At 46.5% G+C, this 26,389-nt stretch overlaps 1 protein-coding gene across 1 annotated transcript in view; it reads right to left on the bottom strand.

Annotated features, from left to right (window-relative positions):
* The window catches only part of Kif26b (kinesin family member 26B), a 405,645-nt gene that overhangs the window by 249,529 nt on the left and 129,727 nt on the right, over nt 1–26,389 (bottom strand). The window contains exon 3 of the mRNA NM_001109079.2: nt 4,665–5,198. Within this exon, the coding sequence (NP_001102549.2) occupies nt 4,665–5,198 (534 nt within the window). The remainder of the gene's footprint in view (nt 1–4,664; nt 5,199–26,389) is intronic.

Below are 26,389 nucleotides of genomic sequence, written 5' to 3'. Positions count from 1 at the left end.
CAGCCTCCCCTTCTTTATATAATGTCCCCACCGGCTCAGGTTCCCGGGAGTGGAGCCGTACCCGCCACACTCATTAAACCCTAGATGCTTCCCTGTTCGAGGACCGCTCTGGCTCTAGGCCAGAGGAAATCTGCTCCACAGAGGGAAAAGGGAGTGTGGGAGCAGGGAAGCTGCAGCTGGCTTTCAGAGCAGTCAACCATCTCTGACGAGCTGGCTAGACCGGGGACGACAGAATATTTACTGCAGGGAGATGTTCACAACAGGAGACACTCAGTCTGCCAGATCCAGAGCCCACGCCTCAGGGCATCGGGGTGATATAGTCACAACACGTGGGATACTGATTCATGGCCAGACCCCAAATCTCTTTATCCCCGGAGAGATTTCCTCCGGTCCCTTTAATCATTACTCAGGGGAAAAAAATACATGAGTTGGTCAGCTCTGACATTGCCAATAAAATGTATCCGGGACAATTTCGAGACGGGAATTTGTCCACATCATCTTTGAGTCTGACTTTTAAGCTGCAATGGGAGCTGGATTCCAGTCCCTCCTCAGTCTCAGAATGGCAAAGCACCACCTTACTCTTATACCTCTCTGCCAACTCCATCATGGGTAACGTGCCTGGCTTCTCCCTCGCCGTGAAGACACGGAGCCTGGGTTTTTAGCCTAAGGAGACAGCCCTACCCAACAAATAGCACAGTGCCTACTCTATGACAAAGGGCTTTAAAAAACACTGGTTTCTGTGCAGAAACATTACATCCCTCTCACATCTCCACCCCTGTGTCCTGTATTACCGCTGTGGTCCTAACCCATTGTCGGTAATGGTGCAGCAGCTGAGTCTATCCCGTAGTCCAGATATTGGCTGTCACAGCTTCCAGAGTGGAAGGTGGGAGGGGAATTGCCTGTGTAGCACTATCAGAGACATGGTAGAAACACCACCTGAGGGGAAAGCTCTTCTCCCTGAGCATGCAATTCATACTTACAAAACCTAAACTCTAATAGTGATGCTTGTATCTGTTAGAACACCTTCATAGACTAAATATTCATCAACATAGACAATCATGGTAACATTAGACCTCACACTGGTGCTAGATATGAAAAGGGAGGCCCTGCAGATGCTAAGCCAGCAGTCTTCCAGCGAGCTACTCTTTTTGTCCCAATGATTGCATTTCAGAAGAATACGGAAGACCACAGGAAAATAAGCCCAGTCAACAGATCGGAAGCCAAAGTGCTGGGTCTCATCACAAGTCTACGACGAATTGCCAGTGACTAGATTGCATTTCTGTGTGAGATGGGCTTTCAGAAATCATGTTGAATTTTTTCATACAGTCTCCATTTTGTTTTAGAACAAGTATGTTTTACTTCTTATAACGTTAAAAATATTTTAAAATGTATTTTATTGTGCGTTTTAAATAATAAACAATAAAAAAAATCAAAGTGTTCCATAATGAAAGAAGACATGTTCTGTTCCTGACAGCTCTGGTTTGGGAAGTGAATGTTCCTCTGGGGTCTAGTGCTTGGTCCTAGAATGGCACCACTGGGAGACAGTAGAATCTTTAAAAAGTAGGGCCTCATGCAAGGTCTTTCGGTCACTGGGAGCATGCTTTGAGCAGGCTTGGGGATCCCATTTTAGCAGTTAGGTAATACATAGTTTGTCTCACCACAAGGCCAAAAGCTGTGAGGTTTAGAAACTCAGGAGAAATACACCTCTGGGCATGTCTGTGGGCTCACCTTCAGGAAAGATTAACTGAGGAGCCAAGGCTAACCTCGAACATGGTTATGCAAAAGAGAAATCCAGATTAGCACCAGAATTCCCATCTTTGGCCCTGTTGTGTCAAAATGCAAGGAGGGAAGATGTCCCAGCCGCATGCTATCCAGAGTGGCTCACCTGTATGCTTTCCCTGCCACTGTAATGGCCTGTATCCTTTTCAACTATGTGCTAACGTAAAACTTCCTCCCTTAAGTTGTCTTGTCAGTTATTCAGTTAGAGTGTCAAGGAATAACTAATACAGAAGCCAGCTGACCACAGACCGGCACCTCAAAAATGGAAGAGAAATGACATTTCTCTCCTATCAGTTCATTGTTCCTCATCCGTTATAATGATGGGACACTACCACATGCGCTGGGAGGACGACTCAGTGCTAAGAGCACCTGATGTTCATGCAGAGGCCCCAGGTTCAATTCCCAACATTCCCATGTTGGCTTACAACAGTCTGTAAGTAGGAGATCTGACATCATTTTCTGGGTTCTGTGGGTACCAAGCACATATCACACACACACACACACACACACACACACACACACACACACACACACACCCCACAGGCAAGATACGAATAACTACAAATTTTAAAACAACAACAATGAAAAAAGAAAAGCTAACACACACACAGCCCTATGCAGTGACTTTCAGGACGAGGCTACAAAATCTCCTTAAAGGTTTCCTTACTGGTTCTTTGTCCTATTTATACAGTATATAAATATATAGTTATATGATATAATGCGGTATATATAGATAAACCACACAAAACTTCATCTAAAAGTCAAGTGGATGCTCAGCCCTGGAGGTCAAAATAAGGACTGTTTTCCTTGCTGTTCTGGGTCTCAAAGGAAGCCAGGGGGAAAATGCTGACAGGATCACTCAGGGTCAACCTAGGGAGATTGGAAGCAGCACCCTTGGGAGATGGGTTTCCAGGTGAGGAAGGAGCTAGTGTTGGTCTGTCTGTGGCTGTGTAGTCAGAGGGCGCTCCCTTTCTCTGGGCATCATGTTCCTTGATTACCAAAAGATCTAACAGTCTCTTCCTTGTCTTGCCGACATACTGCACGGTTGGGAACCATATGGTGTTCACATTGGATCAGACACATTGAGTTCATTTTATGTGCCCCGTGTTTTCGTCTCAGGTCACAAGACAGATCTGTGTAACTTCAGTTGGTTTGTTTTCCTTCTGGGCACATAGGCAGGTTGGCCTTCTCAGTTTCTCCTGCAGGGAAGTGAGGCTAGAGCACTGGATTCCTGATGGCAGAGTATGAATGGAAGCACTGTATAGCCAGGCTAGGCCTCAAACCCACAGTGGGAGCCTGTGCGGGCCTGGATGCACACACACACACACACACACACACACACACACACACACACACTTCTTGGCTGGTTACAGGTCTAGTGGAGGACCTTGAGGCCCTGAAAGATGGGGGCACTGTTGATGAAGGAAGGAAACCTGGGTCCCCATATGATAAGGGAAGGCTTCTCACCCCATAAGACACAGCACATCTGAGAAGCGATCTGAGGTGTTCAGGATTATCTCATATACCAGTGACACTCCTAACACCCTATGACTACGGCCACCTTTCCATATCAATGACAGTCAAGACACAGAGGACAGAAGACAGAGTTGACTCTGACCCTCGTCCAATAGAAAGCTCCCTGGGTAAAATCAGGACTAATGATTTTTCTCATCTTTTGGCTTGGCTGCTTTAGTTTGTGTTTGGGGTTTTTGCTGTTTCTGAGACAAGGCTTCACTATGCACCTCAGGCTGGCTTTGAACCGTCTCTGTCGTCTAAGCTGGCCTAAAACTCTAGATACTTCTGTCTTCCTAGTGTTGGGAATCCGGGTATGCACTACCATGTCTAGATCAGAGCTATTTCTTTTTTCTTCAGACTTGAGAACTGTTCTTGCTTTCGTATACAGAGACCTGGGGTTACGTGTTCATTTTAGTACCTAAAGGGGAAACAGGAGGAAGGAGAAAGCCAAGCCTCCTGTGACCAGTTCCAACATATTGGATGAACCTCAAGTTCATGTTAGATGAACTCAAGTAATGAAAGACAGTAAGGGTCCCCCAAGGTACAAGAGGTTCTTCTCCAGCCCTTTCAGAAGGTACACAGAGTGACAATGGGATGCCAACACAGACCTTCATCTATAAACAATACATCAACCATAAACTTCATCTAAATTATTAGTGATGCCCTGACTAACTCATCAATTTCTTTTAAAAAAAATCCTAATTTTAGGGAACTACTGCAGTCATGGGGTCAAAATGTTCTTACCTATTTGTCTTAATTTCTACATCTCTTATTATCAGGCACAATACCAGATCATATACTAGACAATACACTATGTGTCTTATACATACACCTTTGCTTAATCTGTCTACTACTGTATCAGTTCCAAAGTGAGAGATTCGAGCCTGAGATGGGGTAATCTCTTTGTGCAAAGTCATTTTGCTAGCATGTGTATAGGTCAGGGGTCCAAAGTGAGAGATTGGAGCCTGAGATAGACGCTAACATGTCTACAGGTCAGGGGATCAGCCCAGTTCAAGCATTTTTACATCTTTGCTCTTACTAGGCTACACAGTAAGCTGGTGGCTAGGAAGCCCTTGGCATTGTCTGAACTTACAAGACCTCTTAAGGAGAAGATACTAGCTAAGCAAGAAGAGGGTAGGGTTGGGAATTGGCAGAGAGTCTTTCCAAGCAAGCAGTTCTGGCTGGAGCTCCTTGGTGTAACCCTGAGGGGTGCCATGGATGCATGAAGCACTGAGCTAGAAGCTTCCAGAAGGAGAAGGAAGATACAGACTTCCTCTGCCTCGACTCTTCTAGAGGGAGATCTGGAGTATGCACTCATTTCAATATCGGGGAAGAAAACGCTACATTTCCCTGCTTATAGGGACGCTTACCTGGTAGGGGTACAGGGTAACCCCATTGGTTCTTGAAAGGGACCAGGTTCCGTCCAGATATTGATGAGCCTGAATGGCCACCGAGTTAAGGGTGTTTCCATTGCTGGGACTGGTGGCCATCTGGAGGCTGACCTTGGCCTGGTGGGTTGGGGATCCACTCTTCTTTTCTGCTCCGTTGCTGACCCCAAGGCTGTTGGGTTTGCCACTGTGTTTGTTGACAAGGCCTGTGTAGGTAGAGGTGGCATAGGGGGCAGGCACAAAGGCCCACTCCCTGGGTTGCTGGAGCCCACCCATGTGCCGGGACCCCACCAGCGCGGGAATGCTGTTGATGGCAGGGGGTGAGCCCGGAGAGGCATCATAGTGCTCACTGCCAGCTGCCTGCTCCAAGGTCAGCACCATTTGGATGGCTTCCTGTTTCAGCTGGTTCAGGTGTGTGGCACAAATGTCACAGCGGTTGTCTCGGTCATTCCACGACTTCCTGATGGTATTAGGGACCTGGAGTTTGTCATGAATCACAGCAGAGAAAGCGGGGTCCTACAGAACACACAAGCAGGAAAGAAAAAGAGCAATTTGTAACTCGGTGCTGGTAAAGCCAGTTCAGATGTCTGCCACCCAAGGGCTTGACTGTTTGGTTGACATCACCAGGAAGAAGCCAGCACAGGAGAAGCCTTAGATGGCAGATGTCATGCAAGGGTTAGGTGCTGAAAACCCTAAAGGTACTAAACAGAGCACATTCTCTTAGTATTCCTTCCACTCAGTCAGTGGGGAACATTTTAAACCCTCCGACATCCACTCAATAATTACAATCTGCTTCCTCCCTAATCCAGCATGGTGGGGGTGAGTACCTCATTCTCAGCAGCAGAGCACTGCCAAGGGACAGAAGTGTCAATTGTGACTGGGAACAGAGATCCTATTCTGCCAAACTTTGGCCTCAGCAGCACGTGTACTAAATCAGCACCACAGGAAAGAAAACTCACCAACAGATTCTACATCCAGGATCCAGCCTGCTCCAGCAGCCAGCACACCCCTGCCGGCTAACTCAGACCTGTCACTGGTCTCATGTGGACCCATCTTCTGGGTTGTCTTTCTCATTTCCTGACCAGTTCGAGATGTCCCCAACCCCACCACCCAATACACACAAGTTTTACCTAAAACTACGACTGAGAAATCGTCAGCCAGGTGCAGTGGTTCACACCTATAAATGGCAGCACTAGAGGAGCTGAGGCAGATTGCTGTAAGTTCCAGGCTAGCCTGGGCTATGACCTGAGGCCTCTGTCTCAACCCCCACCCCTGTATCTCAAGCTCTGAGGTCATAACTGAAAGAGGAGTGGGGGTGATGAGGACTCTGTCTCTTGTTCATTTGCTTTAACTCCCACAAAACTAGATTACATAAAGAAACAGCCCTGGAGATGTGAATGGGTGTCAAAATATCTCCCAGGTCTTTCCTTGTGACCTTGGAAGCTCTGTGTGCCCTTAGATAACATGCTCAGCGCACCAAACCTCTCCTCAGTCGGCAACCACTGTGTCCTGCCCTTGTTGCAATATCCTTCCAGCCCCAGGGCTTCATTTGTGGGGAAAGCAGGAAAGGACAATACTGTCAATGTACAGAGGATTGGACCCACCGCAGCATGTTTGGGGCCTGGCTGAGTTTGCAAGGCTTATTAATTATTGTGAATAATGAATGAGGCTCATCTTTGGAGTCATTTTCCTCTAGGACGCCCCCCCCAAATCACCCTTCAGAAAAGCAGTGTCAGTTTTATGGATCCAAGCCCTGTCTGCACGAAGTGGCGTGTCTGGAAGGTAACTCAGGGCAGCCATGGTGGGCAGGAAGATCAGTCAGTGGGAGGTTCGTTCCTAATCGCAATATGTCTGGATGATGAGCCCCAGCATTTTGTTTTCCCTGTTTAACTACCCTGAGCAGCTCCTCACCAGGCACTGATTAATTGATTAATAAATCAAGAGGCCTCTTCACAGAGCAGCAAAGAGGAAGGCTCAGGAGGTGGAAACTCAAGGCAGCCCATAAAGTGGCTGGAGCAATAGGAGGTTGGGGATGCGTGGGTTCCTGGAAAAGCCATGCAAACCAGACAAGGCTCACTGTGGGGTCCTCAGTGGCAGCAGCTTTGTCCAGACAGTCCTTAATCAGAGCTCAAGAGCACATAGGACCCGAAAGAACCCCTGAGGAGGGACATTCTGGAGCAGACTGTCACCTTAGTTTACCACAAAAGCAGATCCAAAGGATGCACACTGTGCTGTACCAAGGACATCTTGACCACTTACCTGTCCGTGATCATTCACTTCAAGAGTCAAAGAACACACCTGTGTGGTTTTTTTTCACAGTTTTGTAGGAAATGCTCATTTAATTCAAAAGGCATTTACACTCCCTCCTAAGAAAACTTTGCCATCGATAAACGGCACTTTAGGATGTTATTTGTTAAATGAGGTATTCCACATTCCACGGCATAATTTAGTATAATATGAGGAAGCATATACCTCCACATGCTCTTGAGAAGGGCGATTTTACAGAATCCACAGCCAACAGCATATGCTTTCCAGTCACCAACAATCTACTGGGCTTCAAGAAGTCTCGGTTTAACTGCTTATTTTAAATGCTTTTGCTGGGTTGGGTGCTTGACCAGCGTGCCCAAAGCCATGGGTTTGATCCAGGGCAGCATATAAACCTGATGTGAAACCTGCTGTTTCAGGACTTAGGAAGTGGAGGTAGGAGGGTCAGATGTTCAAGATCATTCTCAGGTATAGAGTGAGTTCCCGGCCATGCTAACCCGGAACTAAAAGATTACCATTGTTAACTCGATCGTAAGAAAGAAACATTACAGTAAGGCTATGGCTACAAGAAAAGTCATGCACACTTCATGGTATTTTGGATTTTGAGCGCTAGGCTTAGATTCTGAATTTGATTGACACAGACACGTCTGCCCTCCAGAGCTCATGAGCAACCCTGGTTCCAGAACATTTTCACCGCTGTCTTTGATTTTTACTGCCCTCCCCTGAAGTAATCCCTTTATATTCAGTCTATTGTTATTCATAACTCAATTTCCAACATTTAACAAATTAATAATTAGTTTCTAAAATGCCAAACAGCACGCCAAGCTGGGGGCTGCGAACAATTCCTGTCCTGTGTGAGGTCACATCCTGTAGGCCTCCTTGGCTCCTAGATTATCAAATACCACACCCTTCTCCTGCTCCTCTAGTCTAATCTGAGGTGACTCCAGAACCCATCAACACAGGCACACTGTGGAACTCTGTAGTCCTTTAAATTACAAGCCATCTTTGAGGGCTCTAGCTCCTGGACACTCTTTTCCACATGCAACCGACACCAGGCCTAAGAGAGCCAGCAAGCCAATCAATGCCAAAGCTGGGCCTACTTCCAATATGGCAGCCAAGAAGTTTCCAGTGACCCAGTGCTATCTCCAGAAGAGGAAGGCTAACGAGTCAATTAGGTGGGAGCAAATGGGGCAGGAAGCATTCCTATCTGTAGACAGCACACACTTGCTGGCCTTTCCTGACATGAACACACAGAGGACTAAGGGTCCAGAAGATGAGTGTAAGAGGAACTACTTCATTGACAAAGCCAGAGAGAGAGAGAGAGAGAGAGAGAGAGAGAGAGAGAGAGAGAGTCAACCACCCAGCCTGACATCGGCCAGGCTTATGGGCATTGAGACAGTTGTGCTGTTTTGCCTCTGACCCACACTGTCACCTCAGGAAAGTCAAATTGGAGTGACATAGACCACACACATGCAGAACCTCTATTTTAACACGTCCGTTTTTACTTCAGCACACATGAAAACCAGACATTGGCACCTATGCAAGATTTTAGCCTGACTTTTAAAGCTCAAAGTGCTCTCATCTATCAAAGAAAATATGCAAAAATTATTTTTGTCTCATCTCTCACATGAAGAGGAATTTGAAAAGATTTTTGAGTACCTGGTGATGGTCCTCAGAAGGAAGGGGGTAGTGAAGTTAACATTCACACATCTAAACTGTCAGTTAGTAATGACTTCGAAGGAACAAAGAACACCATAGAGTGGCTGTCTCGCGCCATCGTTGCTTTGCCGCTAGTTCTAAGGGGGAAATTCAGAAAAGTGTGTCTCCTGCTACAACCTATGGGGTGCTCTCTGAGTCTCATGACCCCCTTAGACTGGGCCATACATGTAGGAGACATCATTCCCACAGGTAATTACACCCGTGCCCTGGCCTCAACAACCATCCACATCATTACCATGGTGTCTAGGAATTCCATTTTTCTGTCCCTGTCTGGTAGTCACTCCACAATCACACCCCTTCAAAACAGTACTTCAAACTGACAGCTCCACACTGAATTCCTTTGTCCCTAAATCTTCCTTCACTCCCATAATCACTATCTAAGCAAATAACATAATTATCTACCTTGCTCAGGGTAGAACTCTAGAATCGTCTTTGTCTGCCCTTCATTCCCATCCAATCACCATACTTGCTAAATGGAAGTTTCTAGAGAGTCTCATCCTACCCCTTCCCTTTATGCTGCTGCCTCCACACTCAGGGCCAGGCTAGCCTTCCTTCGGATGTCCCAGCCATTCTAATGTATTTAGCATCCTGACTACACATGGTCACATGGTCTCCTCACTCTTAGCCTTGACTTCCCTCTACCCCTACCATGGTTGTGGCAAAATGCACATCTGATGGCATCATCCCTCCGTTTTCAGTCTTCAATTCCAAGGCCTAAGTGACCGTTGGTCCTGTTTAATTATACAGTCATTTCTCCATGGACTCTGAGCTATGTGAGAGAAACTATTCCTTTGGTTTTTAAGTCCTTCAATGTTTAGCACACTACCTATTACACAGGAATCTTGCAAGAGCTACTTGTGAAAGTGGCTGACTGAGTGAGTGAGTGAGTGAAGAATGAATGAATGAATGAATGAATGAATGAATGAAGATAGCGGTGCACTCTAGGCTAGAGCCATTGAGTAACAAATTCATTCACTGCTCATCACTCATTCGCTCTTTATAAACGAGTCTCTAATAATATGTACCTTGAGTGTTCCCCCAAAGTCTCATGAGCTAAGTAAGAGTGTCGCTATGGCCTTTAAAGGAGTGGGACCTACTGAGAGGTCCTTAGGACACCTAAGGAGGCCTAGAAAATGGACTGTGGCCCCTTCCCACTCTTTTCACTTCCTGGTTTTACTCTGACCTGGGTTGCCCACCACTGCCGTCCAATAGCCTTACTGAAGAGCTAAAAGCAGTAGCCTACTGACCATGAAGTGTAGGAACCATGAGACCACTATACTTTTTCTAATTTTAACTTGGTCATCGCTGACAAATGCTATAGTGACAGCCAGCTGGCTGAAGGGACACTGAGGCATCAGAATCTCAGGCTCAGACCGCTTCCCAGTCAACCATTGCACCGTAAAGGGTCTCATGTGGCCAGCCTCCTTTTAGTGCTTTGGCCTTGATATCGCAAGAGATTCCTGGGTCTCCGCTAACCTTTCCATCTCTTTCCTAAATTTCTAAGAGAGAGGCATTTACATAAAACAGACTTAAGCCATTACTCTCTAATCATCAGAACAGCTGAGAAATTCTGGACCAGTGTTCCATTTGGTTCATGGTTCGCTGAGGTCGGCCCCCTAGCAAGCAGGTGATAGCAGACTTTCGATGACTGAGGAGGGACTGTAATGAGGGCTGTGGAACCTGCAGGGCTCAGGCAAGAAAAGCCTGGCTGCTTTTTGTTCTGTGTCTCAGGTTGCTTAGCAATAAATGCTGGTGCTGCTGTTGAGGGCAGGGTGATTCCGTGCATCATTTTAGCCAAAAGAGTGCTTCTCGTGTGTTCCTCCGAAGCCTCTGGGTCTGTGAGGAAGGCAACAGCTGGAGCCAGCATCCAGCAAGTGTTGTACAAATTCCTGGTGATGTTCGAGCCTGGTTTCTTACTCTAGAGGCCTCTAGCGACAGGACACACAAGATTTAAGCTGTTCTTCAAAGGCAGTTTCTTGCCACTTTGTTCCTGAAGTCTCTCCCTCCATAAACAACTGTCCCTTGAGGCTTGAGAGAGAAGATGGGGCCCTGAGAATGAAAAGTTTTATTTTGCACAGCAGGCAGCTTCTCAGATCAAGGGGATTTGCCTTCACACTCTGGAGAAAAACCCCTCCCTGCTTGTCTAGGGTTTGCATTCCCACCCTGTCACCTTTCCTGTTGCTCTTTATAACCTATGACCACTCCTCCTTGACAAAAGCAGGCATTCTTATTAATGAGCCTTCTGAAGGCGAATTGCAAAATTGAAAGTTTTTGAATCAATAGATAGCCAAGCTTAGGCTGAGTAGACCTAAGGATAACAGCCCATTGGCTTCAGAGTCCAAATATTCGGACGCAGTGTCTCTCAGAAAAGTGGGTTTCTACCTCAAGGGAGTGTAGCCATAGCTTGCTCAGCCTTGTGAGCAAGGGCAGTTTAAACACTGGAAATCAGAGTGGTCTACCCCTTCAAACACATACTCCCCCAAGAAGATCCTGCCTTTTATGGTCTTTGAGCTTCCCCGAGTTTTTCTGTGTCATTTTCCACAGGGGTTTGATGGTGGAGATTTAAAAGCAGAGGCTTGGGTGGAGGCGAGGAGCAGGATCCAAAGAGGACACTGGCCAGGGTCTCCTCCACCCTCTTCGTGTTGTTGGATCTGCTCAGCGAGAACTAACAGAGAAAAGTCAAGTCTGTATCCTTTATTGCTGCTGTTCTGGAATTCTCAGACCGCAGATAATGGCTGTGCCTACCTCTGGAGATGAGCCAGGAACGAATTAGAGTGTTGGACAAAGTCATGATGCACTGCTGTTCTTTGCAGGAAGGGTACCCAGCCTCCAGGGCTCTGTCATTCTTTCTGATGCAACATGTGAACGGAAGGAAGTCCCTGAGAGGGTCCCTCTGATTGGCAGGAGACACATTCAACGCAGCAAGAAGCCTGCTTGAGAGAGGCTGCTCACATTTCTACTTCATTAACGTACGACTTCAATAGAAACTTCTGGCTGCCTTTCCTGGACCCAGGATTTGATGCCATTGTTAGCGTGTTCTGTGAGTCAGGGGCACGTCCCCAGTAATGAAGATCACACATTGCTGTGCACATGAATGTGAGTCCTGGCGTGTGTGAGAGACGGGGTGGCGGGGGGGTGGGGTGGGGAGATAAAAGAATGTAAAGGTAGAAAGACATGCTAGGTAATGATCTCAGAGAGACAAAAGGGGGGGGGGGGGGAACCACCCAAGGGAGAAATGTTAAATGTCAGACCAAAGTTGTTTTACATAAGAAACTAAATTAGGCTGAGATGTCATGATTGTGCCATTCTGCTCTGGACCACCACAGAGAGGTGAGCCTCCCAGGCACAAGTATGCAGCCTCAGTGGGAATGACTGCTCCACATGCGTGGAGCTCTGCACCACCAAGGCAGGAGGCAAAGCAATTAACAGGACAAAGAGCTCTCTGCTCAGGCAGGCAGGCAGGCAGGCAAGCAGACAGACAGACAGACAGACAAGCATTTGCTGCGTCTTTCACCACAGAACATCACCTGCCTCCCTTGTCACTAGAACTGAGTGGGTGCCACCACCATGCTCTTGAATGTCCCAAAGTATACGCCCAGAGACAGGGGTGTGAAACACACACCGAGAAAGTCACACAAACAAACGTGCCATTCTATCCAAAATATAAGGTGACCACCAGCACGCAGAAGAAGAAAGGTTCAAGCCTAGAGAGATGCTCTGTCCTGGCTCCTAGGAACCAGGTGACACCCACAAAACTGATGAAGACATTGTTTGTCTTCCCTGGAACTCCCAGTTCACCTGATCCTTGATTTTGTCAACTGCTAGGTGAAAAATATCACCCAGATTAGAGAGTTGTAAGGATCACAGATAATTCACAACCGTGTCACCAAAGAGACATTGAATAAATCATATTTAAAGTTACTGAAGAATAGTAACCAAAGACCTTCCTACTTTAAAGGAAGAGTTCTATTTTTTATTGTTGTCATTTCTGCACCCGTGTGTCTATGGTATATGCGGGTGCGTGGTTGCATGTGCATAGGCACAAGGTGAATAGTAGCCAGGCACATGTGTGTGCATGGAGATGGAGGTTGATATCGGTCATCCTCTTTGGTCATCCCACACATTCTGTACTGGGGCCTGCCTGAACCTGGAACTCCCCAGCTCACCTGTCTTGTTGGCCAGCTGGCTCTACCAACCTCCATCTCCCCAGCACCGGGATACAGGCAGGGCATGATACGTGTCATCATTCACATAGATGCTGTGGGTCCAAACTCCAGTCCTCACTCAGACTTGTACAGCAAGCCACTGAGCCATCCCCCACACCCTTTAAGTATGATTTTAGAAGTTCATGAATTCCTCAAAAGCTAGGCAAGGTATTTCTCATCATAATTACTGGGGAATATTCTGTCTAGCTCACAGGATTTCCAACTAGTCATTGTTCCACAGAGTCTTTCCAAAATTTTTGGTGGAGTGTGGGAGGCTCAGGCCCGGAATCAATACACATGACCAGGAGCCAATTTAAAACAACAAAAAACAAACAAACAAACAAACAAACAAACAAACAAACCTATGCATACTTTGGATCCCTCAGTATAAGAACATGAACTTTTGAGAATACCTATTTTATTTTGGAAAGGATAAAATGTCATGTATATGAAACACGAAACATTTTAACGCAGTCCTTGACTTGCTAACTAGGTGACAACAGTTATTACTAGTTTTAGATAAGCCACGGTAGCTCTTTCATTGTTGTTACTCTCAGTAGCTAACACTGAACCTAATGTAGGCTTTGGATGGTGGCAGTGGCGGTGGCGGTGGCAGTGATAAGGGTGGCAATTAACTTATCTCCTACTTTATCCAGAAGAGCTGAGTACTGTTTTTATAACTATGAAGAAGGAAAATTATATATGTGTATGTATATGTGTGTGTATACACACACACATATAAAACCTCAGGTACCCACTTCTGTAGCTGCAGAAGTTGACGACTTAACTTGAATTTCTTGGGCTGTTCCCTGAATGGCTCTTAGTCTCCTCTCTACCTTAAAGGTTCAACTAACCTAAGAGTTGTTAGTTTCCATGGCAGCCGAGCTTATGATTTTCACTGGAATTGGGCAACCTTAAAGTGGTTCTTGTTGCTCTCTTCATTAGATGGGATGGAGAGATGGCTTAGTAGCAACGTGTTGCCTTGTACAAGAAAGAGGACCCAAGTTCAAATCCCCAGCACCCATGTAAGAACTGGGAGCTGCAGTTCACTGTGACCCTGGTTCTTGATGCATCTAGATGTGTGGATTCCAGGGGACCCTCTGGCTAGGCAGTCTAGACAAAATGTCAAACTCCTCAGAAAGTAAAGACACTGTCTCAAAAATGAGTGAGAGAGTGACAGAGGGTACTCAACATTGACCTCTGGCCTTATATACACATGCAGAGTCAATTTCATCTGTGTGTGTGTGTGTGTGTGTGTGTGTGTGTGTGTGTGTGTGCGCACGTGCACCATGCTCACACAGGTGTACACACACAGACGCATGAGTAATACTGAAGAAGCCCCTGAATGCCACACTTACTTAGACATTTGACTTCCCTGCAATCCATCGACATCACAAGCATGATCGTGTGCAGGCTGCAGGGCACCGCCACCAGGGGCAATGGAAGCACATCTGCTCTGTGAGAAGTTCTAGCTGTGTGGGGTGTTGAAAACCTGTTAACTGTCTGTGAAACTCCCTTTCGCTGATTTTATATGTATGAAACACTGAGCCAATGTACAATTTCCTGGATTTACTACAAAAATGTAAAATTCCTAAGGTGTAGTTATGGGAATTTAAAGAATAAAATGCTGAGAAGTTCTGCTCTGACCATATTCCAGAGCAGCTCTGATTGCCTCAACAGTTCCCCAAGGGCTGGTCCTTGTGGTCTGGCACTCCAGGCCTCACCTACCTCCTCACGATGACTGTCAGAACCTGACCTTGCAGCTCAGGAAATCTCCCTGTAAGGTCAGCAAGGCTCCCCTCTGTTCCCCAGAAGTCCTTGTATCCCTCTTCCCCGAAATACCATCTCTATGTCTCTACTGAGGTCTCTCTCTGCTCTGGTAACATTTTTCCCCTGCAGTTAAAATCACAGTACACTTTTGGAGGTTAAACGGCTTGCTCATTATTGTCATGGGGGATGCCTCTGTGGCTATGTCCAAATGTGCTGAGGTATACATTTTAAATGGACACACACACACACACACACACACACACACACTCATTCGTGCTGGGACACAGCATCAGTCTGCTCTGAGTCATGGGACTCAGCAAACACTTCCTTATGTGAGAGGTGCGTGTCCTATCTCCACAATCACAGGCAGTTCCCAGGAGGCAGAAAGCCATGCCATGATGTCCATCTCAGTGGTAACCTCTATTCTTGCCCCCTGGAGTCTGTTCTCAAAATGGTAACCAGACATTTCACTGTCCTGACAGTCCAGGAGAGGTTTAGCCATCTTTGTCAAGAGGCTGCTTCAACACAGACCCCTGCCTGAGAAACCCCTCAGCAGGCAGGCCTTGCCCTCCCTTAGATGCACACTGGGGAAGTGGTGGAATCTTGGGAGAGGAGCTCTGGAACCCATGAGCTAATGAGTTCTCCAGAGGTCACAGAGGAGGGGGAGGAAAGGGAGGCAGACATAAGGAGGGGATGGACACGTGCCCCATTGGCTCATGTGTGATCTTAGCCTGACAGAAGTCCATGAGAAACCCATGTCCTATTCTGTGGCTCTGTCCCCTGTGAGAAACTTAGTGGTAGGCGACCACTTCTCACGAAGAATATTCCAGATATGAAGGGAGTTCTAGAAACACGGTCCAAAGGCTAAGGGCAGAACGGCACCGCAAGGCTCCCTCCCTCACTCCCCCCTGGCTGCCAATGGTGGCAGATGCTGCCATTCAGAACACAGGACATTTAAAAACTACTCGGTTGCTTTGTTTTGTTTTCTGTTCATAGTGACTTCTAGTGGGTAGAGGCAAGCATGTGGTTAAGTATCTTACAGAACACAGAATGCATCCCTATATTACGCATCCCCAAATAACTTTGTCATGGCAGAAACCATAACCTTTGACCTTCACAGGATCCCTCCTCAGGACTCTCAGTAAAGTCTCTTGCAAGGTTAGGGAGGTCAGTATTTTATACCCAGACACACAGCCTGGCGTTCCTGTCCTTGGTTTCCCTTGGACATAAAACACTAAACTCTAAACGGCTCATCCCCTTAATGCTCTGCCCATCAGTGGAGACGGGTTTGGAGGGTGTGTGGCATCTCTGAGACTACTAAAACCCCACATGCTGGTGGAAGTCACATCCTGGACCACTTGTCCCAGCCTCCATCCTTCCCTCTCACTGGTGTTATGGACGATTCCCTCCCTGGTGACAGTGTCATGGCTCAGAGAGCCACCAGCTGTTTGCAGGCAGGCTTGCAGTGTGGGCAGGACTTGTGGTCCCCGTTGTTGGTCACGTAAAATTGTGTGTCTGGTATGTGGCTTCAAGGACCGCTTCTGGACACTGTTATTTACATAAGTCTCTTGGCCAGGGTAGCAACGGGGACAACTGAGGTGGCTTTGTCTATAAAACAGGTTCAAACCTCTGGTCGGTCTATAAAACAGGTTCAAACCTCTGGTCGGACTTCACATCATGGTAACTGTACAGTTTCCCTTCTGGAGAAAGGAAACCAGTGCCACAAGAAGACAAAGCCATCTGAAGATGTAATTTGGTGCAATTACAGAAGAGACCAAGAATTTCTTTGTTCTTTCAAAACAAACAAACAAATAAAAAACCAACCACATTTACATAGCTCAAACCATTTACTAGGCCTGTGCTGGTTTGGGTTTGTTTGAAGAAACTCACAAAGACTGACTTAAATGCTCAAGGCTGGAGGATATCCTTAGAGGTCAAGGCCGAGTCATATGCGTGTGTGTGTGTGTGTGTGTGTGTGTGTGTGTGTGTGTGTGTGTGTGAAGAAACTCACAAAGACTGACCTAACGTGTGTGTGTGCGCGCGCGCGCGCACACACGAGTGCACACGTGTCCCTGTGTTTGTTACTATATTTAGATGAGCAAGTGTTGCATGTGTGTACGGACCAGAAGTACCCTCCTCAACGCGTTTCTGCTTTGTGTTTTGAAAGAGGGTCTCACTAAACGTAAGGCCCACAGTGCTGGCCAATGAGCTCCAGAGGACTGACTGTCTCCGCCTCCCCACAGGCAGTGCTGGCCAATGAGCTCCAGAGGACTGACTGTCTCCGCCTCCCCACAGGCAGTGATTATAGATGATTCTACTGCACCCAGCTTTTACATAGTTACTTAGAAATCGCCTCACCCATCCACCCATGCCTAGCCCTCATTGCATGTTTGTTATATCTCCATATTTGATGCACTAGAAATGGCTCAGCACACCCTGGAACAGAGGTTAGAGCATCCCATCAAAATCTGGCACCAGACGCCTGTACTCGAGCCAACAACTTCTAGATCTATGATGAGTTCCTTCATCACCAAACTCGTGCTTACTTATGTGAGGAGAAAGGAATGCATAAGTCCTGAGAAACTCTCACTCTTACCCTCTGTGGGGAGAGGATGAAGTCCCAAGTGTATTGCTGACACACGGGCAACAACGACCCGAATGTCTCAGATCCGTGGAAATGGCAAAGCCGTCCTCTGGTCCAAGGGCTAGCTAGTATTAATGAACAACTGAGCGATATGTGCAAAAGCTAACAAGCACAGCTTCCTCCTCCTGGATGGATGACTGCAGCCTGAGACTGCTCCCCCACAGAGACCTCCCGCTGAGACGAGCCTAGCCTCTCTTCCTTGTGTGCTGGATGGAATGAACACGGTGGGTATCTGGGTTGTGTGGTAGGTGCCTCCCATCAAAGCAAGCACAGCCCACTCAATGCCAGATTTCGAATGTCTGATACCTGTCATTTCTTCATTCCTGCATTCCACCAGTCAAATTCTCAGGACTCAGTGACCCTCCTTTCTTCCACAATAAGCTTTTGGAAGAAGGTCCAGCTGAATGCTAAGATTTTCAAACAGAAGGAAAACTCATTTTTCTTCCATGCCGCCCTCTCTCACACTTCCAGTTTGATCTTGAAAAGGGTGAGGGGATTGTAAAATGTTTATAACATGATTCATGTAGTCTAGGGAAAAACCTAGAACAAAAATCTAGCACAAAACTCTGCCCTGAGTATTTTCTAGGGAGCCGTAAATAGGGAAAAGCGGAAGGGAAGATTATACCAGACAAGACCTTCTTAAGTGGGTCTTGATTTTGATTTTTGGTTATGGATTTTTTAGTACCATTTGAGAATCTCGGTGCACACTCACCATGTATCAGAAGGAAGGCAAAGTTTGGATGTGACGTGCTGTGCGTGGTCCCAGTCCTAAACTGTACAGTGGCATTTACAGTGCTAAGCTTTCCAATACGAGGTGGAGTTTTGTCAGAATTGTCAGGTCATTCATTCTGAATATTCACTCATGCCTCTCTTTCACCAGCGCCATTGACTCCTGGCTTATTTAGAATTCACTCGTGAATTCCTTTGGTACATGTTAGGAAGCTAATATGGTCCTGAAATTTATGGATATTACAAAACACACTACAGTTAAAGATTCAAGAGAGAAAAGCAATCTGCCCTCTGCATGTGGGGACTTGGTAAATAGCTCTGGACTTTATTCTAAACAGCCAGGTTTTAGTTTAAGACCTAAGTTTTTGCTATTTTTCTAGTTTGCTCACTGTGGCAAGTCATTTAATCTTTTTTCCCAATTTTTTCAAGTGTGTGTGTGTGTGTGTGTGTGTGTGTGTGCATGTTGTGACATGTATGTGGGCATATACATGTCTACATATGTGCAGACATACATGCGTACATGTGTGGGCATGCATGTGGAAGCCTGAGGTTACTGTCAGGAATCATCCTCAATTACTCTTAATTCCTATTCACTGATACAGTCTCTCACTCAAATATAGAGCTCAACACTATGACTATTCCCGCTAGCCTGTTTGTCCGGGAAACCCTGTCTTTGTCTCTTGAGGCTGGAATTACATGTAAGCCACATACCCAGCACTTACATGGGTTTCTAAGGATTTGGAGCCTGGCCTCAGACTCCTGCAGCTAGCACGTTAACTACTGAACTATCTCCCCAGTGTCCACTTCACTCAGTCTTTTTATGGCTGAATTTCCTTATCAGACAGGCAAACAGACCTCTCCCTGGGTGTTTACATAAAGAAGGAATAGAATCACAGACGTAGAAGTACTATGTGATGAGCCCTGCAAACACAGCATGCCATCCTCACAGATGCCAAGATGTCCCTGTGCTCAGTATGTGAAAAAGCACACCTGGGAAGGAATCCAGGCCCTGTCGGTACATGACACAGTTTGGAGCTAATGGTTCGAGGCCTAAGTATCAGAAGAGGTGACATGGAAGGGCTAAGAGGACCACCAGGTAAGCATTCGAGTATGAAGGGCCAGATGAAAGTGCCAAGCACAATGTCCCTCTCCATTTGCCGTCTGGCCAGAGGTATGCTAAGTGTCACAACAGATGGGTCAAAACAAGGGCCACCATGGCTCCTGCTCTGCCTGGTCTTTATTAGTACTCATATTAGAATACTGGGCCCACACTCACAAAACACTTGTGACAAGTCATTTCCTTACCGCTTCCTTTTATGGCTGAGGTGGCCGGGCAGATGAATGGAACTTTCCAAAAGAACAAACCAACAGTCTCCTGCCATTCAACCGTCTCCTATAAGCCCACTTAAGAGGCAAGTCAAGAGAGTAGGTGGCTTAGAGATGATGCCCAGAGTCTTTGCATCTAGGAAGAACTGAACCACGGATACTCTGGAATCTTGGACTAGCCCAAAGCTACAGACTAGATGAGGCATTCCCATTTAACAGAGGCCTGACTAGCCAGCAGTTTTTCCCAGACCTCAGTGGTTCTGAGAGGCAAGCTGGAGTAGCCTGTGGCTCGCAGAACAATAGAACATCCACAGAGTACCAGGACATTTACATCTGGAAGAAAGCTCAGTGAACCCTTGTCTGGCCTTTGATGATTTTGGGATGTACATGTTGGTCTAACTATGGACAGGAAATGGTAGGCCTAAGAGTGTAACCAGCACATTCTTATAAACTACTCACAGTTTCTATGGTCTGAGTGGGCTAAAGCGTCTCCTAGTAGTTGTGCAGCCACATAAGGATCCACTCCTCAGTGCCGCTTGGTCTTGTCTATCCAGAGATGGGTAGGACTCGCCAGGAATCGCTTCAACTTGACAAGATCTCACATTAGTCCTGGGACTGTTTCCAGGCAGACAATACACGCTTCTGGACCTGCTGAGCTGCACGTGTCCTGAACGTAGTATAGTGTCCTCCAACCCAGCAGCACCAGGTCAGTTGACTTCACAGGCACTGCCTGAATCGCATATCTTTTGGGAAAAGATTGTGGCAATTATATACAAACTGTACTCGAGACTGTCTACCCACACGGCAGGGCCAAGAGGTGGCCCACAAGACTTTAAAACTGTTCTGAGACAAAGCCTTTGGGGGTCTGTCTCTGAAAAGTGCTTTCTCATGAGGTTCCCTGCTGAATTTTCACAAAAGCTCATTCTCAAAGGACTTCATTTTGTGTGTGTGTGTGTATGTGTATGTGTTCTTTGAGCTTCAAATACAGTTACATTCAATATTAATTCTCCTGTGTTTGAGAGCTGAAAACACAGCCTGGCTGTGACAGGGGCTTGATTCATTCCAGATCTTTCCCCAGTATTATTTACAAGCAGAACTTGAGTCACTGCTTCTGCAAATACTAGCACCCGATTTATTGTTAACCGAGTCCGGCCATTTTTCCGAGAAGCTTAATTCATTAATCCAGTATCATTGAGGCATTATTTAAAAAGGCCTTTAAACCCTTGGCAGTTACTATCACAGTGAATTTTTGTTGTTTTCTTTTATTTCTATTAAATGCCTCAACATTAATGAGTTCCATGCATTTCAAAGGCTTGGAGAAGTAGTAAAGTCAGATTATTGATGTTTTTCCTCTTCAGAACACCATGTCCCTTTAGCCAGACCATAACTTGTTAGTGTTATTTAAACCATTCCTATTTACAACTACCATCAACTAAAAAACATGTTATAAAATCCTCCGGAATCTTTTATTATAGGTTTAGGTGCATTTATATGTGTCTGGAAACTTAATAAGGGGGGGAAATATGATTCACTTACATAGTCATTATTTTATTCAGTCTGTAAATGGGACTAAATTTACAATGGAAGAAAAAAAACATTTAAACCTAACTCAGCTCATGGAGTTTTGGGAGCATATGGCTATGCATTCCCATAGTAATAAAAGCACAGGGCGCTATGGGAATGAGCGTATTGAGGCCCCAGAAACTGTAAAGGGTCAATAAGCAACACCAAGCCATGCTACCACAGAGTAAATGAGAGGAGGTGGCCCAGCCCACGTGACACATGGGAAACAATAAGGCAGCGCAGAGGAAAGGAGGCTTGTGGAATCAGAGTGAGGGACTGTCTCACAAGGGGGCACAGCGTCTCCACGAAGGGATTCTTGGGCAGAGCCTGAAAGGAGTCACTGTGAACTAAAACCAGCCTGTTGGAGAAGCACACCAGGGGAGAAGCACACCAGGCAGAGTAGTGAGTACATTCTAAGGCAGTCATGATTAGGAACAGCAAGAAGCCAGCTTGGCTACGGCAGAGCAAATAAAGAGGAAAATGGTGGAAAGGAGCTCGTCGGGACTGCTGTAGGAAAATGCATGTCCCCAAAATCCACTCAATTGACATTCACATGGTGGCACTATCGTCTTGGACCTTTGCAAAGTGGTCAGGACCCAAGGGCACGAGGACCAACCTCTGTATCAGAGGCCCCAGGGAACTCTCGGACCCTTCTACATGGGAGGGCACAGGAAGAGGATGACATAGACGAGCAGGATAAAACCTGCCAGTGCCTTGATCTTCAACTTCCCAGTCCTCAGACCTCTGGGAAACTACACTTGTTGTTTAAAAGCCAGCGGGATTGCAATGTCACACCATAGCCGCCCAAATGGACCAATAAGCTCTTAAGTCAAATCCGGGGATGAAATCTGGGGTGGAGGCATAATTGAGGAAGTGAATAATAAAAGTACTAAAATTATGAAGTGGGGTGGAGCCACATGGAGGGAGAAAAAGGCTGGAGATCAAGACTTCTACAATGGGCTTAGAATAAAAACGCACAAAATGATGATGATGATGACACACTTTTTAAAGAGAGCTTTTATTAATTTTTCTTTAACTTGAAAGTTAATTGAATAATGCCTCAATAATATTTTATTCCAATAGAAAGACAGGCGCTGATGTGCTTGCTCCCAAATAAATCCAGTTCTTATCAAGAGCCATTCTCTCTGTCCCTTACAGCTGAGGGGAGAACGGTGGGAAGCAGCAAGGAAGACCAGACTCAGTGGTCAAGGGCACGGGAGAAAACAGATGTGATCTGAGAAGTTACAAAGTGAGGGTGAAAGGCTCTCGCAGGAAAGCGGCCAAAGGCACGGAGGCTTTCTCCGATAATGGAATGTGCATTCCGTACTGTCACAGTGAGCAGTTGGGATGTAGAGAGCAGATGACAACTGACCCAACCTCCAGCTTCCTGTGACAAGAGGCACAGGCAGGGATGAAAGGCTTGCCGTGCTGAATCCTGACATTCCCCAGACGACTGTCAGTGGAGGCTAAGAGGTGGTAGGAGGGAGGAGAGGGGTCCCCAGCAGGAAGACGTTCTGGGTTCCGTCTCCACACAAGCTGAAGTCAGGGTGCAGACAGAGTGAGGGCCATGGACTCCTCTTTAATGCAAAAAGCAAAACTAAGGCAATTGCTTTGAGTCTCTTTTCCCTCCAGTCAACAGCCAACACATGACATTCAGATATACGTCCATGGTCAAAGGCTGAGTATCCTAGTTTACATTTCCTCTTCCTGTGATAAAACATGTCGACCAAGAATACCTTAGAGAGGGGAGGGGTTTGTTTGACTTACACTTCTAGGTCACGCAATCCATCATTGGGGGAAGCAAGGGCAAGAACTCAAACAGAAGCCACAGAGGAATACTGATCACTGTCTCACTCTCTGGGCAGTTCAGCAGGCTTTCTCTTGTAGCCCAGGACCAGCTGAGTAGGGACAGTACCGCCCACAGTGGGCGGGGTCCTCTTCCATCAATTAACAATCCAAACAGTGTTCCCACAGATGTGCCCAGAGACCAACTGATCTAGAGAATTCCTCAGTTGAGGTTCCCCCTTCCCAGATGACTTCAGGTTGGGTCAGGTTAACAATGAAAACTAATCAGTACACTGAGCTGAAAAGCCCAAGAGAGCACAAAACTTATTGTAACTATTAAATTAATACATGTGTGTGTGTGTGTGTGTGCGCACACGCACACGCACACACAACACCACCACCACCACCACCACCACCACCACCACCACCACCACCACCACCATCTCCGTGTTTTAAGATGCATTTGGTGAACCAGTCAACAACGCTTTAGATGGAGTTGGGAATGTGTGTGAAAAAGGCAGAACCCCCTGTTTACTCTTGTGTGGGGCGACACAGACAGACGTGAAGTTTTCAAAAAGCTATGCCCGGGACATCACCATCATGGCAAACCTTAAGGCTGTCTAGATCCGGACAGATTTTATTTCTGGGAATCAGTTCACCATCCTCAGGCCTATACTTGATACTTGGGGGCTGCTTGTTTTTAAATAAATTCTACAAAGAAGTGCAGTGGAGGCCAATGGAGATGGGAGGGAAGGAAAAGTGGGCACAAGCTCTGACCTGAGCAGAACCAGGGCCATAGCTGGATCCCCAGAGCATGCAGAGACGCCGCTAAGGAAGCCCTCAGCACCCACTGGCCTGACACTGCCTTCTGGGTCTTGGAGCTTTGGTACTACCCTCTGTGACAGCTGTGAAAGCAGAACAAAGCTTTCTGTCTGTTTGTTTCTTTGTGTTTGGGGTTCCTCTACCTCTGTCCAAACCACACCTCCACCTGTTCTCCTTCAGCGGTGGAAGGCTGGTGTTCTGTGAATTGTAAGTCAACGTCTGGTGCCCAAATCTGCTTATTTGACTCAGGATTGTTTTTGTTCTGGCCTGTCGAAACTGTCACACACTGACGGGAGTTGTCAGCTGGGTCCCTGGTGTTGATGAATTGGGTGTTCGTTATAAGGAGAGAATTTGTGTTTGTTAACGGTGAGGACACTATCCACTCTACGTATAACCTATTGTGGGGAGGGGAAATATAAAGTTTAAGGATAGAGGCGGGGCCCAGAGAGACAGCTCAGTTGAAAAAGTGCTCGACGCTCAAACATGAGGCCCTGACTTCAGATCCCCCAGGCCCCATTTAAAAGGCATGAGAAGCAGCACTCCTCTGTGACTCTAGCCCTGGGGAGGTACAGACAGACAGCTGCCTGGAGCTCATTGGCCAGCTACTATAACTGAGCTGATGAACTCCAGGTTCAGGAAGCCATTGTCTCAGAAAAGAAGGTGGAGAGAGACAGACAAAGATGCGCAATGTCAACTTCTAGCCTTCACATGTGTCCATGTGTGTACTACACAGATGCACTTACAAACATGTATGTATACTACACATACACACACAAATACACACAGAGACAGACAGACAGACAGACAGACAGACAGACAGACAGACAGACAGACAGAGATTCAGGAAAAACTCTGCTTATTTCACATTATTTGCCGCTGCACTGATTTGGACACTGACCTGAGTCAGTCACTGAAACTCACAGCATCATCTCCTACTCTCCATGCAAAGGCAAAGTCGAGCTCACTTCCCATGGAGGAGGTGGGTTAGAGGCAAAGTCTTAAATAGTATAAACGGTTCTTGTGATTTACAGATATTAAGTTGCTCCTGTCTTAAGCTTCAGGTGGCCTCCACATGAGTATAGTCTCACACTAAATCGCTAAGACACTCAAGATCCCCAAGGAAGCTGTATTTCAGATTCCAGCACCAGCAACCTTAGAGTGTCGTCAGACACCTGGGACACATACTTTTGGTTCTTTCTTTCTCAGAGCCACATGAATCTAAATGCCTCGCCTCTGACTGCTGTTCTCTGCCCTTTAAGTTGGCTCCTCCCTCACGTTCCCTCTCCTCTTCACCTGCGGCTTCTTACAAAGGCCTCGGTTAACTGCCTGGCTCGGTTACCTGCTTGCAGCACTGTGTTCTAATCTTGTACAAATCAGAATGGACAGCTGAGAAACTAGGTCGGTCCCTTCACCCACCTCCTGCCCACAATCCTTGGGGGGAAAATAGTGGCGGAAAAGCAGAGAAGAATTGGTTTGAGTGGTTTCAGGGGAAAAAATATCAGAAGCAAAAAACCTAGGAGAACCATAGACTAAGTGCTCGTCCTTGAGAGGGGACGACGGACCTCATTCCTTCTCCATCCATATTTCTCTTCGTGCTTGAAAATGCTAAACAAATACTTTTAATTAAACAGCATGCTTGCTTGTTTGGGCCCTGGGCATGGAATGCAGGGCCTTGGGCATGCTGTGATGAGCTCACATAGAATTGTACCAACAGCCTTGCACAACAATATAATTTTTACAAGAGCAAACATCCAGAGGGCTGTCTTTGCTTCTCTCAGGGTCTCTGGACTTAGAAAACCAGCACACTGACTCCGATGATGCTGAAGACTTTGAATTGTGTCATCTTGGTGTGATGGCTGTTGGCCTTAAGAGGCAGGAAGCCATTATTTGGTTAAACGTGTGAAAGTCTTACACAGTCAGAGTTGGGCTCTATTGCTTACACACAGAGAGACCACATTTAGCCATTCTGTCCACCAGGGCCTCTGAACTAAATGCTAACAGTTAAACAGCAAGGGGTCATTTTCCTCTCTGGCCACCTAGTGTGGTCTCCCAAGACCAAATCCTTATTCATCATTCAACTGAAAACAAGGGTTCACCTTCAACTCAGTTTGTCATCAGAAGATTTGAAAATCCAGAATCAAAGTCAAAAATAAAAAATAGCATCCGCCTGGTAAAATACCTGTAGCCTGAAACTCAGTGGGGATGTGGAGCTCAAAGGGCAAAGCAAATGAAGGCTCCAGGGCTTAAGTCCCAGGGTCCGTGCCCCCTTCCAGCTGTACCCTACCTCCTGGGCCTCCCTACTCACCCTCCAGTTTAGTAAGTGAGTCTTATACTATCTCAGTGCTTCAAAAGATACTAGATTCGATCCAGATATAATATATACTTGTTAATTTGGACACTGTCTCTGGGCCCTTTACTTAGTTTGACTAGGGGTTTATCAGTCTTGTTGGTTCTCTCAGAGAACCAACTTTTGGTTTTGTTGATTCTTTGTATAATTCTCTTTCTTTCTATTTGGTTGATTTCGGCCCCGGGTTAGACCATTTCCTGCCATCTACTCCTCTTGAGTGTGTTTGCTTCTTTTTGTTTTCGAGCTCTCGGGTGTGCTGTTAAGTTGCTAGCGTAGGATCTCTCCAATTTCTTTACCAGGGCCTATCAGGACTGCCCTCCGAAAGGCCCAACAAACAGTTGAAAGAGTTGGATGCAAATATTTATACCCAACCAATGAACAGAAGCCGCTGACCCCTGTGGTTGAATTAGGGAAAAGCTGGAAGAAGCTGAGGAGGAGGGAGACCCTATAGGAGAACCAGCAGCCTCAACTAACCTGGACCTCCCCTGGCACCTGTCTCCTCTCACTGAACAGACCCCTGCCTTTATACACA

Source organism: Rattus norvegicus, chromosome 13 (genome assembly GCF_036323735.1).
Source record: "Rattus norvegicus strain BN/NHsdMcwi chromosome 13, GRCr8, whole genome shotgun sequence".
NCBI lineage: Eukaryota > Metazoa > Chordata > Mammalia > Rodentia > Muridae > Rattus > Rattus norvegicus.
Note: the sequence above shows the minus strand (reverse complement) of the source record. Positions and strands in the feature narration are given on the sequence as shown.